Here is a 16975-nt window from a genome sequence, read left to right as displayed (position 1 = left end):
GTCTCGGCCATTCCCGATTCCGTGAGTATGAAGTAATTAGGGGATAGGCAAAGAACAACAGTGACTATCGTGACTATCCTGTGACTTCTCAATTTTCGAGTGGTGGAGGGAGACTTAAGAAAGGCAATAGGGACTGTGAGACGCATCCGGACCTATCGAGATTTGATGATTATTAATGCCATCGTCCCAACCGATATAAGGTTATTTCTCGTTCCGTGCAGCGCCGCGGACAGCCGTCGAGGTGGTTTCAATATTAGGAATTTGGCCCGGAACCGGAACAGGGCTTCCAGAGAGTGCGAGAGAAATGCCGTAAGATGCCCACTTGCAACGAACCTTCGCTTCGTTGCTCGAGCAAGGGTTCACGACTGTCAGCTAGCTAAAAGGGGTTGCGACGGTCGCGGATCGCGAAACGGCCGTCGTATTTTTATGCAGACAGGGACAGCAACTGACGTAAGAAGAAGGCGCTGGAGAAGACCAAGATCCAGAAAAGCCCCATGATTCGCACGGGGTAGGTCATGCAAGCAACATGTGTGCGCGCCTAGGAGCCACGGCAAAGAGTCGGAAATTGCGGGGTATCTCGTTGTTTCTTCCAGCCAGCGGCATCGACCGACGGAGACGGGGGACGGCAGCGGTCCTCGTGAGGAATGGATGGGAAGTTCATCTCTCTGGCTTTTGGTGTGGTCGATCGATCGCGGATGTCGGGTTTCGACCATTTTCCACGACGATGATTCAGCTGATGACTCCGTTTGCTACCAATCATTGCGAGATGAGCCAGTCCTCGTTTGGGTTTGGTACCAGTCCAGTAGCACCGTCTGAGGAGGGACCGGTGTCAATCCATAGTGAGATATTTGCCTCTTGAGTCTTGGCTTCTTGACCAGAGACCGACATTGCTCCGCTACACAAAAGTGTTCCCCGGGCCCCGGCCAGAATGATGCAAACCCTCCAAGCCCCCCCCGCACAGAATGGGAATGCCTTATTGCTGCAATAAGCACTTGTCCGTCGCCCTCCTCGCTCTAGAGTGATTGAAGTACTTGTACTGTACGTTGGTACTGGGCATGACAAGTCTCCCTGCCTGGGCTAGTTCACCTCTGAATACCTCCCTAACTTGTAGGTGCCAGTGCCGCTCTTTCGGGTGCGTGACCAGGACGAGCCGAGTCAAGTAAGGTTATGTAGCGCTGCCGCCCGCCGCCACAGCGATTTACCGACTACCCCCAAACACCCCAACCACCACCACCTCCGCGATCGAAACAACTTTCGCACTCCCGCGACTCTGCACACACCTGGTTCTGCTAGCCCTCGAAGCGCGGCCACAGGTGTAACTCGGTGCTGCGAATATTCATGTTGTGGACGGGACGGTGCTCTTCCCAGGTTGCCAGGCTTTCTCTCCAGTGGTTTTCAGGGCTGACCTGAGCTCCACCTTTTCTTTCATCATCCTGATCCTGATCCTGGGCCTGGACCCTTATCCACTTACTCGCTCCGAGAACCTCTTACTCCCCCCGACTCGCCGTTCCTGTCTGTCCGCCGCCTGTCTCTGGGTAGAGTGCGATATCTAATCACCAGCAACATCCCAGCATTGCTTTATCTTGTCTCCTTTACGCTATCTGTGCAACCATATCTCTTCAGCATTCCCCCATACCCGACGACAATGCCCAGATCTTCCTCGCGAAAGCAGCATCAATGATGGCACCCCGCCATTAGTCGGTACTCCTCTGTGGTGTCTGGACTGGTACGCCACCGAACTCAAATCGGCGCGCAGCACAGTTCGCATTCGCGCACATAGCCTTGCGCACCCGCTGGGCAGGCTGTATTGCAGTCTGATCACGTCTTCTGTACGCTTGGTCCGTATTCTTCCTTTCCTGGGAGAGTAAGCCGCAATGGAGCACATTCATGGCATCGACGTCAGCTGGATGACCCACGGGTCGTCCAAAGGTGCGTAGCTATCTTTCCCGCTTCGAATGTCTTGATATTTTGAAGGGCCCGCGAGCGATCCTCAATCGGAATCGACAGTTTACTAATTGCCTTTTTTGTTTTCTGCACAGACAAACCACCCAAGGCTCGCCAACGGAGCCAAACCCTCCCAGCGCGGCCGCGCGATTCTCCCACCCTCAGCCCGGTCTCCTCTCCTATGCCTGGTAGTCCGACAAGAGACGGTGATTCACCAGGCGGCAGTCCGCCTTCATCTCCTCGAGCAATCCCGAATGATCGACCAGGTATTGGTCGGATCAACTCTACAGAAAGAATGTCGAGCAGCTTCGGGTCGCCCTCTCGACGCGGGTCTTGGTTCTCCAATATATCATCGAAGTTCTCGAGCAGCGCGCAGAGCCCGCCACCGCAAGGGGTTACCGCAACCCCCAAACCTGCCGAGCTGTCCGTGCCCAAGGCCAACCCTGCGAAGAACGCCGTCTTGCAGCACGCTGCCAAGTCAGACGGCGACGGGCCTTACACCCCAGCACCTCCACGGACGACGCCATCCAGCATTCTCCATGTATTTCGTCGGCTCTCCTCATCAAATGGCAGCCTCAGCCCGGTGGTCAAGGGCCAGCATGGACTGGTCGAGCGCATGGTCTTGAATGTGGATCGCCATCGCGAGAGGTGTCCGTTGTCAGAGCTCAATCAAGCCAAGCTGCGGCGAGTGTCTTTCTGCGTCGATGTCGAGATCGCGCCGATGCCAAAGTAAGCTGATGGGGATGCCCCCGCCGTGAAAGCCACTGGGGACAAGACTCAGAAGAAGAAGCTCGCCGAGAAGAGCGAAGGCGAGGCGCTCAAGAACCCCAAGCTAGTCGAAGAGCAGAAGGAGCAGGAGGGTGTCATCAAGGCCACCGGGGAAGAGGTCCCCAAGGAGCCGTCAAAGGAAGGGACGCCCGGGACTGGCGATGATACCAAGTCGACCAAGCCAGCGGCTCCCGACACCACGGCTGAGAAAGCCGCAGACGGCAGCAAGAAGAAAGAGAAGAAGAAGAAGAGCGAGGAAGAAAGAAAGGCTCGCAAAGAAAAGAAGCGAAAGCTGGCAGAGGCGAACGGCTCGATTCCCATGGAGATCCACGCAGACAGCGATTCATCCTCCGAAGAGCCTGTTGCCGGCCATGCGCCTCGAGTGCAATACATCCCCACCACGAACCCTGTGCGGATATACCGCCGGTGTTGTCAGCTGAGGGAGACGCCGATCCTGAAGAAGATTACCGAGCAGTTGTCTGATGGTAATAATTTCCTGAAGGATTCAAGCATGGTGGACAAGCTCGACCTCACGGGCTATTGGCTTCAGCTTCCGGATCTCATTACCCTTGGCGATTATCTCGCGGTTGTTCCCATTCGCGAGGTCATCCTCGAGAATTGCGGCCTTACCGACGAGGGGTTACGTGTTATCCTCGCGGGATTGCTTGCAGCGAAAAAGCCCGAAAGAAGATCCAGAAAACCGGTTACGGAACCCGACGGACTGACGAAGCAGGGCGGTGTGGTTGAGCGACTCGTGCTCAAAAACAACAAGATTGGCCCTGAAGGGTGGAAGCACATATGCCTCTTTATCTACATGTGCAGAACCATCAAGTCTCTCGACATATCAAGCCTTCACTTCCCCCACGCGACCACCACGACTAATGGACACTACGGACTGCACTTGCACGAGGCAGCCAAACCGCTGACGACATGCCAGCTGCTCGCGAAATCGATTGGCGAGCGCCTGGCTGGCCCGCACCTCGAGTTAATCAACATTGGTGACACGGGCCTCAATTCTGACGAGCTCGGGGCCATCATCGATGGCATGATCAAGTGCGGTATCAACCGACTTGGTCTTGCCCACAACGATATTGACGCCAAGGGTGTGGAGCATGTCTCGAGATACATCGCCAGTGGCAAGTGCGAGGGTCTTGATCTTGGGGGCAATCCCATGCAGGATCACATCGAGGCCTTGGCACATTCATTGAGCGGAGACAGCCCTCTGAGAGCCATCAGCCTGGCCGAGTGCAACCTGACACCAAGCAGTCTTTGCAAGCTGCTCCCGCCACTCGTCAAGCTCAAGAATTTCCTATTCATTGACTTGTCGCACAACCACGAGCTCTTCAACGCTCAGCCTAGCGCTGTGGCCGTGTTGCGACGGTGAGTTGACACCCTTCTTGGTTGTCTTTTGTTGAAACACCTTATGCTGACCTGCTATCAGATTCCTGCCAAAGATGCGCTTCTTGAAACGCATCCATCTAGCAGACGTCTCAATGAATGCTTCGCAAGCAATTGCTCTCGCGGAGATCCTCCCCGAGATTCCGGATCTAGCGCACATCAACTTCCTCCAGAACCCCGAACTCACCAAGCTGGCAGACGCAAGGACCGAAGAACACCAGGAAGAGGCTTGTGCGCTCTTCGCTTCGCTCCTGGCTGCCACGAGGGTCTCCCACAGCATCATTGCTGTGGATATCGATGTTCCTACCGAGCAATCTGGAGAGATTGTACGTGCTATGGCCAAGCAGGTTGTTGCGTACTGCCTGCGCAACATGGAGCGGCTTCCTCTTCCCAATGCTGCTTCGATGATTGGCAACGATGCGATCAACATTCCTACGCCTGGCGCCCACCCTGACGTTATCCAGCATCTGGTCGGCCACGATTCCCACATGATTGACGATGAGGATGGCGACGAAGCTGCCCCGGACGATGACTATGTCATTGGCGGCACGGGCGTCGTCAAGGCTCTCGCCTGCTGTCTTGATAACCGCGGCGACGAGTCTCGGAGGCCCTCCGGGGAGTTTGGTAGGGAGCCCGGTAGCGGCGCTTCGACGCCCAGGACCAGGATTGGGCCGAGCAAGGCGAAGGATATGTCGAAGCATCTGCTTGGAAGCGCAAGGAGGATCAGGCATCGTCTGCAGCCAGCACTGGCAAGAGCCAAGGCGTCCGCGGGCGAAGACACGAATACTTACCACCGCCTGCTCTTCTTGGACCAAACTCTTGACCGCATGATCAAGCGCTTCGAGGATGAGTTCCCAGAAACGCGAGAGACTGAGCCTAGCGCGGAGACGGCGTCTCTACCTGGTTCTCAGACAGAACAGAAGGAGCCGTCCATCAATTCTGCCGAGGGCGAAATGGCCCCCGTGGTGTCGGACGGCGAGGACGAGACGGAGATCAGGCCCCCCATGTCACGGTCCAACTCGGTCATCTCGATGTCTTCCAAGGGCCTCACCAACGAGGAAGGCCGCATCCTACGTGCCGGACACCGCTTCCGCAGTGGCTGGTTCAACGAGCGGCACATCAACCTTCTGGCCGGGGTGGAGGAGGTCGGGACTGATCCGATGCACGTGCGCATCCTGCACGAACTGTTGGACGACATCGGCAATGAGGAGCTGAAGAAGCTGGTCGAGAAGGACGGCCCCATCAAGGTGTTCAAGGAGCATCGGGATCTGCTGCTCAATACCTTGAGAGAGCAGGACCCGGAGCACTGGGCCAGTTTCATGCATTCGCAGTGGATGGCGAGAGCGAACATCAAGCCCGAGGCCGGGGCGAACCAGCATGATGAGGGCGCCAAGGCGCCCAGCGCTGTCGTCGACGAAGTTGCTGTCAGTGATTAGCAGGCCCTTTGGGGAGTATGGAAAGTTTGTGTAAAGCAACGAGGTTCATTTGCTGGGCGTTTTTATCGCATTCCACCATTTTCTCAGCGTTCGTTACCCAGAACCAGGCATGGACCAGGGACAAGATGTATTTTACTGCATTCTAAACTGAAAGGCAACATACCAAACGTCATATTGATCAGTGTTCTTACGTCTCTAGTCAACGGCGATTAAACTCTACCTTATGCAACGATCTTGTGTGATCCGTATTGACGGATTGAGGTGGCTGAGCGGGCAAGCTCGAATCCTTCTGGGATGGATGGTAATGGGATGAAAGTCGATGCCAAGGCAAAAAGTCCACTTCGAAGACACCCCATAACGTTCTCGACTCAAGATCTCACTCCTTCGCCCCCATGAGTTGCTTTCGTAGCTATATCACGGTACTTTTTGCTCCTCTTTTTGGAGTGTCGAGGGAGGCTCTCAGTGGCTGTCTCGAGGTGGCTCGGCGATTCTGAAACAAGCACACGACCCCCCCCCCCCCCCCCCCCCCCTGGCAGATATCCTCGAATGGGCATGTCACACCTGTGAAAAGGGTTCTCCACTGTGCCGGGCCTTGGCCACGAGTTTGCTCCCTTGACTCCCCAACGGTTCTCCCTGTACTTCTTTAACTTTCGTACCAGGTAAAAAGGGAAAAGATGGAGCCGCATTGGCCCGTAGGTGGATTTCGAACGTTTGGCTGGGCTGGGCGGGGGGGAAGATGTGATTTGAGGGGTTCGCTGGGCCGGATTTCCCAGGCCAGACACCAACTTTTTCTTTGCTAGGTAGGTAGTTATTGCATGAATGATCCCCTTCATTCTCACCCGGATCGCCGACCCCTTTCCGACAACTGGTTCCTTCATGCGAACTCGTATCTCCATTTGCTACACAAGATGGTGTTCTGGGTCTATCATCACACCATGGCGATGGTCGTATTTCCCTGACGACAATGACATGCTTTGCGAAAGTGTCCCATCTCCACCGAACCATCGTCGATTCACTTCACTTACAAACAAACTAACTAGGTAGATAGATGGGCGATTAAGCGCTTGGGCAAGCATGGAAGCTGCTGAAGAAGGCCGTGCGCGATAGGTTGCTTTGCCCGTTCATCAGTCTTGCTATAAACATTTCCGTCTGATTCTAAAGATACCTGCCGTGTTGCTTTTCCAAGGTTGGTGCTGGCGGTTGGAAGCGCGAGGTTCCGGCTTTGGGGGGTGCTTTCTTTAGGTTGGTAAGAGGGGTGCACGGTCCTAGCTACCCAGGTAGCTCTTGGGTTAAGCTTACGACTAACTAATACAAGTACTGCCCTGCCGGGCTGGGAGCAAGGACGACGGCATCTGGGCAGGTTGAGGTGCGTTGCTATTTTTGGACCCAATTTGCCAGCACTTTGCATCTCACGGCCAAAAGTGCCGAGAGTTGTCCATCGTTGTCGGTAATCGCGATGATTGTCCTTGTGTGTTATCGGATGCAAGTTCAAACATAATCGTCATGGCAAACGGGGGAAACACATCATCGAGCGTCTTTGAGTACCACCTCCAGAGGTTCTCTGGTCCACCACCGGAGCAACTTGTAGAAATGATCTGTTTCAGGCAAACAATGAGCACCGCGCCCGATTGTCACAGGCGCAGAGGGGGGACAGCGGGCTGTGTCACTATTGGTAGGGTCCCTTGCCCGGTACAGAAGGTGGCGATCGAATCCCGGGGTCCCTGAAAGCCCGGGCTCGACCCTCACACGCCAATCACGACGACCGGGCGTGGCTTAAACCCAGGGAACAGGGATTGGAGCCGCTGTTCTCCCCTCCCTTCTCTGCCGACTGCCATCCTCCTCCCGGGACGGGGGGGTGTCCACACACCTCCCCTGTTCCCCTCGATAGGTAAGACTGTGGAGGGGGGGAGGAAAGTCCTCGCAATAAGATATGCATGTAAGGTGACGACGGGTGAGGGCAAGGCAGTGAAGGCAGGGAAAGGGATCACCTCCAGGTTTCTTCTACCTGGGCCCTTTCACGTTTGGCTTCCGTGGATGATACAAATACCATGACGAACCACCCACCCCCGGCGAACCCCTGCTCTGATCACAGGAAGCAGTTTGCTCCTTCCCCCCTTCTCAGCCACCGCCCGTCTAATCCTGCAAGTCGTTGCTGGCGCTGCGTTGTTCACTCACCTTGATGTGAACCCGAAACTAGGCTCTGTGTTTTGGGCCCTTTTCGTTTCGCTTTCCTTCACTTCCCTTTCTTTATTCCTCATGTTGAAATAACTTTCATCGTCGTGTCGAACATACAACATACACATCCTTCGGGATGGAGGTCGTCATACCGCCGAGGGATCACGGCCCGACGACTTACAAGTATGAGTGGGACGAGAATGGCGAGGTCATCAGTACGCAGAGGTATAAACGCCCCTCCCCCTTTGTCCTCGCACTCCCCAACCTCCTCCCAGTCTCCCTTCCTTTTCCTTGTCTTCTCTCGCCACGCACGGAAATACATGTAGCTGAATGGTTTGCCCACTCCTCCCAGAATCACCGACCCAGCGGCGCCGCCGCCGCCGACGACGGAGCCGTCGGCCAGCCGCAGGGGCAGGGCTCGGCAGACGGTCATGTGGCCCTTCCAGGGCAGCGTGGCGACCGACTCGATGATATCGAGCCCGCTCGCGGCGCACTTCCCCTCCTTCCGGCGGGCGACGTGGCAGGCGCGGGGCCTGATGGGCAGGGCGTCGGCGGCCGAGACGGATAGCACGCTGATCCCCGACTACGTCGTCAACTACATCCGCGGCGAGACGCCCGAGACGGTGGCGCGGCGCAAGCGCAACGGCGGCAAGCTCGCGGAGCGCGACGTCGACATCGAGCACCAGCACAAGCCGCAGCGGTCGCAGGCTGCGCTGCGCGAGTTCTACGACGGCGCGGGCGGCGGCGCAGGCGGGTCGGGAGGGGGTGGTGGTGCTGGTTATCATCGCGGCTCCGGGGTGTCCGGGTCCAGCTCCGAGATCGAGCGGGTCATGCTGGCCCACGTCGGCGACGGGGAGAAGCCGGTGCACAGGCCGCCGAGGCGGTTCGCGCACGGCTGGCGGGGCGGCGTCGCCCTGAATGCGATCCTCGGGTTCCTGGTGCTGCTCGTCGGCATCATATGTCTGGTGCTGGCCGTCGTGCAGACGCGCGCGTTTGCGGGCGAGACCAAGGTCATGACCGGGTCCTGCGCGAGCGTCGACGGGCTGAACCGCGGCCTGCACGTCATCATCAGCGTCTTGGTGCTCGTCGTCGTGGCCGGGGCCAGCTACGTCTTCCAGGTGCTCACCAGCCCGACCCGCCCCGAGCTGGCGGCGGCGCACGAGCGGAAGCGGTGGCTCGACGTCGGCATCCCGTCGCTGAGGAACCTGGGCGCCATCTCTACCGTCAGGTCGATCCTGGCCTTGACTGTCGTGGCGGCCGCCGTCGCCACGCAGGTAATTTATAACTCCGTAATCTTTACTACCAAGGTCGGCGCCGACCCCCGGCTCGTCTTTGTCACACAGTCGTTCCTCACCGGCGAGACGTTCAGCAACGCGACGAGCAACAATGCCGCTGGCCTCAGCCGGATCGACATTCTCAACCTGCAAAAGATGGCCGGCTCGAAAGTACTGGTCAACATGACGATCGAAGAGTGCATGGACGAGTTTGACGGGGCATTCAATGCCGAGTTCACTGCAGCACTCTTTGTTACCGATATCGTGGCCCCCTCGAGTTCAGTGCTGCAGACTACCACCCAGGCGTCCCTCCTCTCTCTTGGAGCCGCCAGCGAGGGCAGGGATTCCATCATCGCTGCTCGCGCAGCCACGCAGTTCTGTCTCGCTCAACGGGATCTCGACGGTCACACCTGCGATCTATCTCTCAACGGCTCCCTTTTGGCAGTCGTTGTTCTACTCAACATCATCACTATTCTGGCGACGACTGCGATCTTGTTCAGATCGTCGTTCAGACCGCTCGTTACCATCGGCGACGCTATCGCCTCTTTCCTCGAGGACCCCGACCACACCACCGAGGGGTCCTGTCTCATGACCAAGGCCGACGTCCTGCAGAATCGCTGGGGACTAGGCGAAGCCAAGCACTGGCAATCTAGGCGGCACTTTTGGTTTCGCTCTGCTTCTGTCCTCCGGTGGCTCTCGTGGGGTGTGGTGTGGCTGTTGTCAGCAGGCCTGTCGGTGGCCGGGCTTGTGGTGTCCATCACCTCCCATCCAGACGGCAGACTGCTGCCGTTCGGCGAGGTCTCGCCGCACAGCGTCTACCTCCTCCCATCGTCACTGCCAAAGCCCGCAGTAGCTATGATCGCCAGCCTGCCCCAAGTCCTCCTAGCGACGCTGTACTTCACGACAAACAGCCTCCTGACGAGCCTCTTCCTCAGCCACGAATTCTCACAGTACGCTCTCGGCGGGAGCAGGCCGCTGCGGGTGTCGGCCGGGCCCCGCGGGGCGCAGACGACGTCCCTGTACCTGACCCTCCCGCGCGTGTACAGCTGGGCCCTCGCCGTGCTGTTCGTGGTCCTCGCCTTCATGCTGAGCCAGGGCGTGGCGGCCGTGGGCATCGACACCGGCGTCAGGAACCAGCCCGCAGCAGCAGCAGCAGCAGCAGGAGTCGCGCTGGACGGCACGGCGCTGCTGGTCCTCGTCGTGCTCCTCGCGGCGCTGGCGCTCTCCGTGGTCGCGGGGCTGGGCTTGCGCACGGCGCCGGCCATGGTCGCCGCCAACGGCGAGGCGGCGGGCAACCCGCTCGCGCTGGGGGGCGGCAGCTGCAGCGCCGTCGTGGCGGCGCGGTGCCAGGAGGTGCCTGGGGAGAGGGGGCAGGCGTGGACGAGGCCGGTCGCCTGGGGCGTGGTGATGGAAGGGGCGGCGTCGGTGGGCGGCAGCAGCGGCAAGTGCGGGTTTTCTGCGGGCAGAGTCGGGCAGCTGGATCTGGGGAGGACCTATGGATGAAAATCATTGGAACTGGCTGGGGAAATGCGGATGGAGGGGCACGGTTTTTACTTTGTAATGGTTCTTGATCTTACTGTTTTTTCTTAGGGGGGGGGGGGGCATAAGGAGAAGGAGTTGACGGGCATCTACAAGGCTATTTATTTGGTGGGACATATGGATGGATGGGTGTCAGTTGGCATGACAAGGAAGGGGCTGGACATGATACCCTTCAGCGAATTTCGAATTAGGAAAGTTACTTGCTGAAATTGAACGAAATTTCGAAAACGGCTACGGCGCTGTCCTGATGCTTGTATATCCACTGCCTTCTTGTCGATACCTGTGGGAGTACGATGCTTCCTGGTGTACACTGATTCACTATGTAGAGAATGAGCGACTGACACAGGCTTGTGACTGCTCGTTCACACAGATAGCAAAGCTTATCAAGCAGAAGAAGGAGCAAGCAACTCTTCCGAAGAAACTCTTACTGCTGAACGATATAGATGTACCCTTCAACCTGAACTCCAGTTGATTGCTCGCTCACAAACCAACCACGCCTTCATTGAATATCTTGCGGCTACCTAGATATCTTCAGAAAGCAATCTTAAGAAGACGACGCTACACCCCAAAGAGACTCTATATACTGTCAACAAGATGCCCTCAAGAAGAATCCCAATCCAGCCTCTCATCTTCGTCGTAGGCGAGTTTCCCACGCCCCTTGCTCGATATTCCCTCCCCCTGCAGAACTGACCAGATGGGACGTTGAAGGCCTCCCTGGTTCCGGGAAGCGAAAGCTATGCAAGCGGCTCGAGGCCGACTACGGCTTCGTGCATATTGCGATCGACGCACATCTGCAAGAGCTCATCCTGGAGGCGGCGAGATATCCACCAGACATGAGGACCGCCGACGAGAACTTGATTCAACTTTACTGCGACAGAGGAGACCAGCTCCCACGCACCCTCCTCTTCGATAAGATGTATCCCATCATCCGCAGGGAGCGCCACTCGGGCCATGCTATCCTCTTGGACAACTTCCCCAGCCAGATACAAGAGGCGGGTCTCTTCGAGGCGATGGTAAGTACCGAAGGCCCCCCCGCCCCCCCCTTTCTGACTTCAAGCGAGCAAAAACTCACGAGTTACTCTGTTACAGACTGGGCCGCCGGACCAAGTCCTCTTCTTTGACTGTCCGAAGGATACTGCCAAGGAACGCTTCATGTCGTGGAATACGAGAGAAGGGGACACTGCTCCAGCATTTTTTGAACGTATATATGAGAGCTTCACAAAGTGCAACCCTGAAATCGTGGCAGAGTATGAGCGCAAAGGGTTATTGACCAAGGTGAGTTTTTCTCTAGTTCGTGGACAAGACTCGCTGTGTGAAAGAGGAGCCGAGATCATGCTGACAGGGACCGGACGCCTAGATTGACACAAGCGACTTTAATGCTTCGTATGGTCATCTCAAGGACGCCTTGGAGAAAACCGGCTGCATGCCCAAGAAGGGGATTTGGTTCCCCTCGCTGCTAGATTCACCCGACCCAGAGGATCCAGAATAACACCGATCATGGGGAGCCAACTTGCGGAAGGGATGAGGTAATTATAGCATAGAAATACGAACAGGAATTCCCACCCATTGCCCCAACGCCATCACACCTAATCCAGAGTTCTCTATGCATGAAAGTACTAGTCTAGGTGTGTCTGTGAAGGCCAACACCTTCTGTCCATCTCCCTCAGAGCCTTGCCCGACCCAAGCCTCATGACCCATGCTTCCACTCTCACAGCCTTTGCATTCTAGTTCTTCTGAGGAGTGTCCAAGGTCTGCTCTGCTGCACGAGGAAGAGGAACCCGTAGTTGTTTCTGTACATCAGTCACAGGAGAAGTTGTGCTATGTTGAAAGGATGTGTACCCAGTTCAGGGGATGTGACATGGCTTCCAGATGGAACATATTGTTGGCCATGGTGTCAGTTCCTGGGTACAGTAGCTGAGGCCCCGGGCCCCGAGACGGGGTGGATGTGTTTTGGAATGGGCGAATGAGATGCTGAATGAGACAGTCTTTTTGGCCTGTTTGGGAAGGTTGATGGAACTGGGGATTTCGGTGGGGGTTTCTGTGGGCCAGTCGGGGAAGATGAGTGACATTCTTTCGTGCAGTTCAACAGCAACCGGAAAAGGCTCACTACTACAAGTAGCTGAAGCAGCATCACTGTGTACACAGTTCGGAAACTCCCCAAAGCAAGTCAGTGAGTCTCCGTGGCTGCGCCCCCCCCTTTGGCTCCAGAACGAGTTCGGGAACCTTCCCGGTTGGGGACACAGAAAGAAAAGAGGAAAAGAGAGGCGAAATGCCCTGCATCCCATCCCGCGTCTCGGCCATGCACGCCCAATTAATGTCGTCTATTTATCCTAAAGCCCCGGCCCACTCACGGCCTCGCTTTGGGAAAGACAAGACGGAGGGAATCTAGTCCCTTTTGCCCTAGTGCAGGGTAATATGGCGTACGAGCGCCCAGTTCTCCTTTATTTCTTCTGTGGAAAGGTCAGTCAACCAATCTACTCGGGACTTGGCGAACAGTCCCGAGGTACATTTGGCAGACCAAGGTGCCGTTCAGAAGCATGATGCCATTTGTTCTTGAACCTTTCAGAGAATTGCTGCCAGACTTTTGTGTAATTCTGTAACCCTTTCTTTTTTCCCACTTTCTTCACTCTGCACACACAATCTCTGTTGTATCATAGGGTTGCACTGCTATGATGTCAAGTTGATTGTCAGCAGCTATTCCAGCTGCAAGGGCCTCCATCTATGATGACGCTGTATTCTTCCTCACTCCTCATCCCACTCCTCGTTGTCCTCCTCTCCAAGATCACATTATGCCTGGCCGAGTTCAGAACCTCCTTTGACAACATCACACACGGCCAACCCTTCCAACTAGCCTGGGACGATGTCGACCCGAAGCACTACCCGCTCTCTGTCTACGCCCGGCTGATCAACCGCACAGTGGGCAGCCAGGCCACTGGTGTTATGATGAACATTACAAGTATGGGACCGAACAACTCCCTCTGTTATGACAGCACTGAGGTTATGAAACAGATGCAATCACCACGGGCTCGACATATCTCTGGCCCGACGTACCGTATCCCCTGCCGTACCTGAGCACGGGGCTCTACTCGGTCGAGATAAGGTCATCGGTAGCAGACAAGGAAGGGACCGACGCTGTCGTCTTGGCCAAGTCGCCGTTCTTCCCCATTTTCGAGCCCCGGCCGGCCGGCCCTCGCACGTCCTCGCGTCCCAAGGCACCAAAGGGAAGTGCCGTGCCTCAGGACGGCCCGGAGACCAAAATCATCGGCCCTACCAACAAGTTGGCGCTGGGTCTCGGTCTCGGGTGCGGGATCCCGTCCGCCATTGCGATGGGCTTTCTGATCCACGTTCTCGGAAAAAGACGGGCCAAGATGCTCGAGGAGAAGCGGCGGAAGCAGCGGTTCGAGTTTGTGATCCATTAGAGAGAGCGCTCGAGGAGGCAAGGAACGACCCAAAGAATTCCAGAGGTTATATCGAGCCGCCGAATATTGTCCCAGTCTCATCGGGTAACACCATGATCAATATTCATCTGAAGGTATATCATGCGTCCGTGGGTCGAGGGAGAGGTAAATTCTCGTTGTACAAAGCAAAACTCGGCCTATGTTTCGGCCATATATTATGAACGGGATGCCCGGTTCCGCTTGTCGATGCCAATAGCAACGCACCAAAGCCAATGCCCAGTGCAAAAAAAAACATATACATATCCTCTAATGTTCAGATCTTTGCAAAATCAAACGCCATTTGGGTATCATTGTCCAAAATCCTGTTTACCATCTGTCAGCCAACCCTTCCAATGAAAACTAGACAACCATTAATAAAACACTCACACATAATTCTCCCAGTGCAGCCCCCTCCGCCGCTGCCCCTGCGTCCCCGCCGCCTCGCCGGCCCCCGTGGTGGTGGCGGAGCCGTCGCCGTCGATCCAGGCCGCGGGCCTGAAGCTCACGGCGCCGTACGCGTGGATCATCTCCCGCCAGTAGCACGCGCCCGCCGCGGCCGTCAGGTACCGCTCCCGGAACGTCTGCCGGTTGTTGGCCGCGATGCGGCCCGCCACCCCGGGCAGCCGCAGTAGCCCCCGCATCTTGACCTGCAGGTCGCCCCAGTCGTCGGCCGCGACGACGACGTTCTGGATGCCCGCGCCGCCGCCGGACTCCCAGTCCGCCACGGCCGGGTGCTCCCTGTCGTGCGAGTGGTAGCGCGCCTGGTTCGCGTACATGAGGCCGTGGTAGATGGTGATCCAGGTCGGCCGCGTGGTGACGATGACCGAGTCGCAGAGGAGGGCGCCGTCGGTGAGCGCCGTGTTGTACGAGGAGTCGTGGGCGAGGAAGGAGTAGCGGCACAGCTCGGCGACCGAGGACGAGGCGGGATCGCTACTGCTGCCGCTGGCGTTGCGGTGCGCGTCCTCCCAGGTCTGGCCCTCGGCTACACGAACGAGGGCCTTCTGGCGGGCCGGTTCTTGGTGCCCATCGTCGTCTATCCATATCCCGCGTAGCTGCTTGGTCTTGTCGGCGAAGGAGAGCGTCGACTCGATGTTCTCGATGTCGGCTACAAGGCTGTCCCGAAACCCAACTTGGTAATCGCCCGGCGCGGCATTCCGGGCCTTCCCCGTCTCCGGCGAGGCGTAGGAGTCCTGCACGATCATCGCCGTCTCGGGCATGAGCCAGACCTTTATGTCGTCCTTCATGCGGTCGGGAGTCCAGATTGGCTGGGTGATGTCCTCCACGTGCCGGTTGACGCTGATGACAAACTCAATGTCCGGGACCGGAGTGGGAGCCGAGATGACGGCGTCGTGTATGGAGCCCAGGATTGCCAGAGCCCTGGCTCGCTCTTCCAGGTTGTTGAGGCTGGCTTGAATGATGTGGAGCTGGGCTCAAGGTCAAAACTATGTACCAGTGACACGGGAGTGTCCGACATAAAAAAAAACCTACCTTGCCCTCCAAGATGGAAGCGCGAATGCGGCCGTTCGCTATCCTGATGGCGTCGAGCTCGTCCTGGATGATGTGGAACATGTCGTTGTTCGACCGCGCCCTCGTGATCTCGTCAAAGAGCCCCGGGAACGCCGCCTGGCACTGCGCGCTGGTCATGCCGAGGTTGTCGGCATCCCGCCTGTACGACCAGCCGCCGCCCGCGGCCGCCGACGCATGCTTGCCCAGGAGCCCGGCCGCGGAGCGGTAGGCGTCCTGCCACGCCGACGACAGCCTTCCGTAGCCCGTGCCGCTGCTGCTGCTGCCGTTGCCGACGGACGAGACGAAGCTCTCCGTCGTGGCTGCCACGAGGCGCGACGCCGAGCCTCGTCCCGAGAGGCTGCCCTCGAGCTGGCACTTCCAGTCCCTCGCATCACGACACGTCTTGTCCGACACGCCCAGGCCACGGTAGAGGTGTATAGACGTGCCTAGTAGCACTAGCACGAGGACTAGGGGTATGAGAAGGATCTGGCAAGCAGATGGCCGGCGGACTCTCGGCAGAGAAAGAATGAATGCCATCTTGCGAAAAAGAAAAAAAGGATCGTCTTTAGCAAATTCTTCCTCGACCCATCCTTTCCGACTTTACCAGGAACAGAGCAGAAGGGGTAGTGTGTGCAAAGCTAGGAAGGATCGAGACAACCGAGGAAGAAGAAGGCAATATACGACACACAAAGGGGGCAGATGGCAAAGATATTCAGGAATCCTCGCGAAAGCGAAGTAAGGACGAGACTAGGTACGAGCACCCAGAGTGTATCACCTTGCTTCACCTTGTTTGTCCACCCCCCGGACGGGGGCCATGGGCACTCCTTCACGCACACGCATGGTTATATAAAAAGACATGGCTGAGAAAGAGTGGAAAGGGGAAACACTGGGTCACGTCCGATCCCACCAACAGAGAGATCGTTTTGCTGACAGCCAAGTCCCAATGTGCCCAAGCACCCACGTCGACCACATGGACGTGCCGCCATATCATTGCCATAAACAGGGAGACGGGTGGTGGCCAAGCCTCGAAAACGACGATATCCAAAAGTGCTAAGCCTTTTTGCTTCTCCAGGCAGACGAATAAAAAAAGAGTGGGCGGCGCATGGAACGGCACACTCTTGATGCGAGCTTCTTGCAAGGATTTTCAGTTCTGACAGGCCCGGTTCAAAACCCCGATGAAATGAGGTCCTGTCGAGGAGCCGCCTTGTCAGCGAACGGTGACGCAGGGGTCCCGGCAAGGAGGATCATCTCCGTTTTGTGCCCAGCAAGGAAAAGCCACCACCCCTTTGTGCTGTGCCCGTTTGAGCTGTCGAGTCCCGTGCATGTAGTCGAATGGGGACGGCAAGAATTCTGTTGCCTTGTGGTTTGACCCATAGAATGGAGATCTTCTGCTTCCCCAGAGCCCCATTCGGAAATACGGGGGCCCTTGGCGGTCTGCCGTTTCCCGCTTTTGCAGTGATTGCCAAGACGTCCTGTGCTGAGGCGTGCTTCTCTCTCT

The 16975-nt window shown here is 57.1% G+C and overlaps 4 protein-coding genes across 4 annotated transcripts; 3 read left to right on the top strand and 1 right to left on the bottom strand.

Annotated features, from left to right (window-relative positions):
• Positions 1–1874: 1874 nt before the first annotated feature.
• Positions 1875–5546, top strand: E0L32_011665 (uncharacterized protein; the record flags this gene model as incomplete). The annotated part of the gene is made up of 4 exons (XM_031134419.1): positions 1875–1933; positions 2235–2673; positions 2726–4092; positions 4154–5546. 4 exons carry the CDS (start codon positions 1875–1877, stop codon positions 5544–5546), a joined length of 3258 nt encoding a protein of 1085 aa, XP_031000135.1.
• Positions 5547–7857: 2311 nt separating this feature from the next.
• E0L32_011664 (uncharacterized protein) lies at positions 7858–12023 on the top strand (the record flags this gene model as incomplete). Its single annotated transcript, XM_031134418.1, has 6 exons — positions 7858–7946; positions 8074–9714; positions 9768–10541; positions 11106–11547; positions 11624–11809; positions 11892–12023. 6 exons carry the CDS (start codon positions 7858–7860, stop codon positions 12021–12023), a joined length of 3264 nt encoding a protein of 1087 aa, XP_031000134.1.
• A 1235-nt stretch (positions 12024–13258) lies between these two features.
• E0L32_011663 (uncharacterized protein) lies at positions 13259–13953 on the top strand (the record flags this gene model as incomplete). The annotated part of the gene is made up of 2 exons (XM_031134417.1): positions 13259–13490; positions 13544–13953. 2 exons carry the CDS (start codon positions 13259–13261, stop codon positions 13951–13953), a joined length of 642 nt encoding a protein of 213 aa, XP_031000133.1.
• Positions 13954–14354: 401 nt separating this feature from the next.
• E0L32_011662 (uncharacterized protein) lies at positions 14355–16014 on the bottom strand (the record flags this gene model as incomplete). The annotated part of the gene is made up of 2 exons (XM_031134416.1): positions 14355–15395; positions 15460–16014. The coding sequence occupies 2 exons, from the start codon at positions 16012–16014 to the stop codon at positions 14355–14357; spliced, it is 1596 nt and encodes a 531-aa protein (XP_031000132.1).
• Between the last annotated feature and the right edge of the window lie 961 nt (positions 16015–16975).

Source organism: Thyridium curvatum, assembly GCF_004353045.1.
Source record: "Thyridium curvatum strain D216 chromosome Unknown NODE_113_length_97512_cov_84.250480, whole genome shotgun sequence".
Taxonomy (NCBI): domain Eukaryota; kingdom Fungi; phylum Ascomycota; class Sordariomycetes; order Thyridiales; family Thyridiaceae; genus Thyridium; species Thyridium curvatum.
Note: the sequence above shows the minus strand (reverse complement) of the source record. Positions and strands in the feature narration are given on the sequence as shown.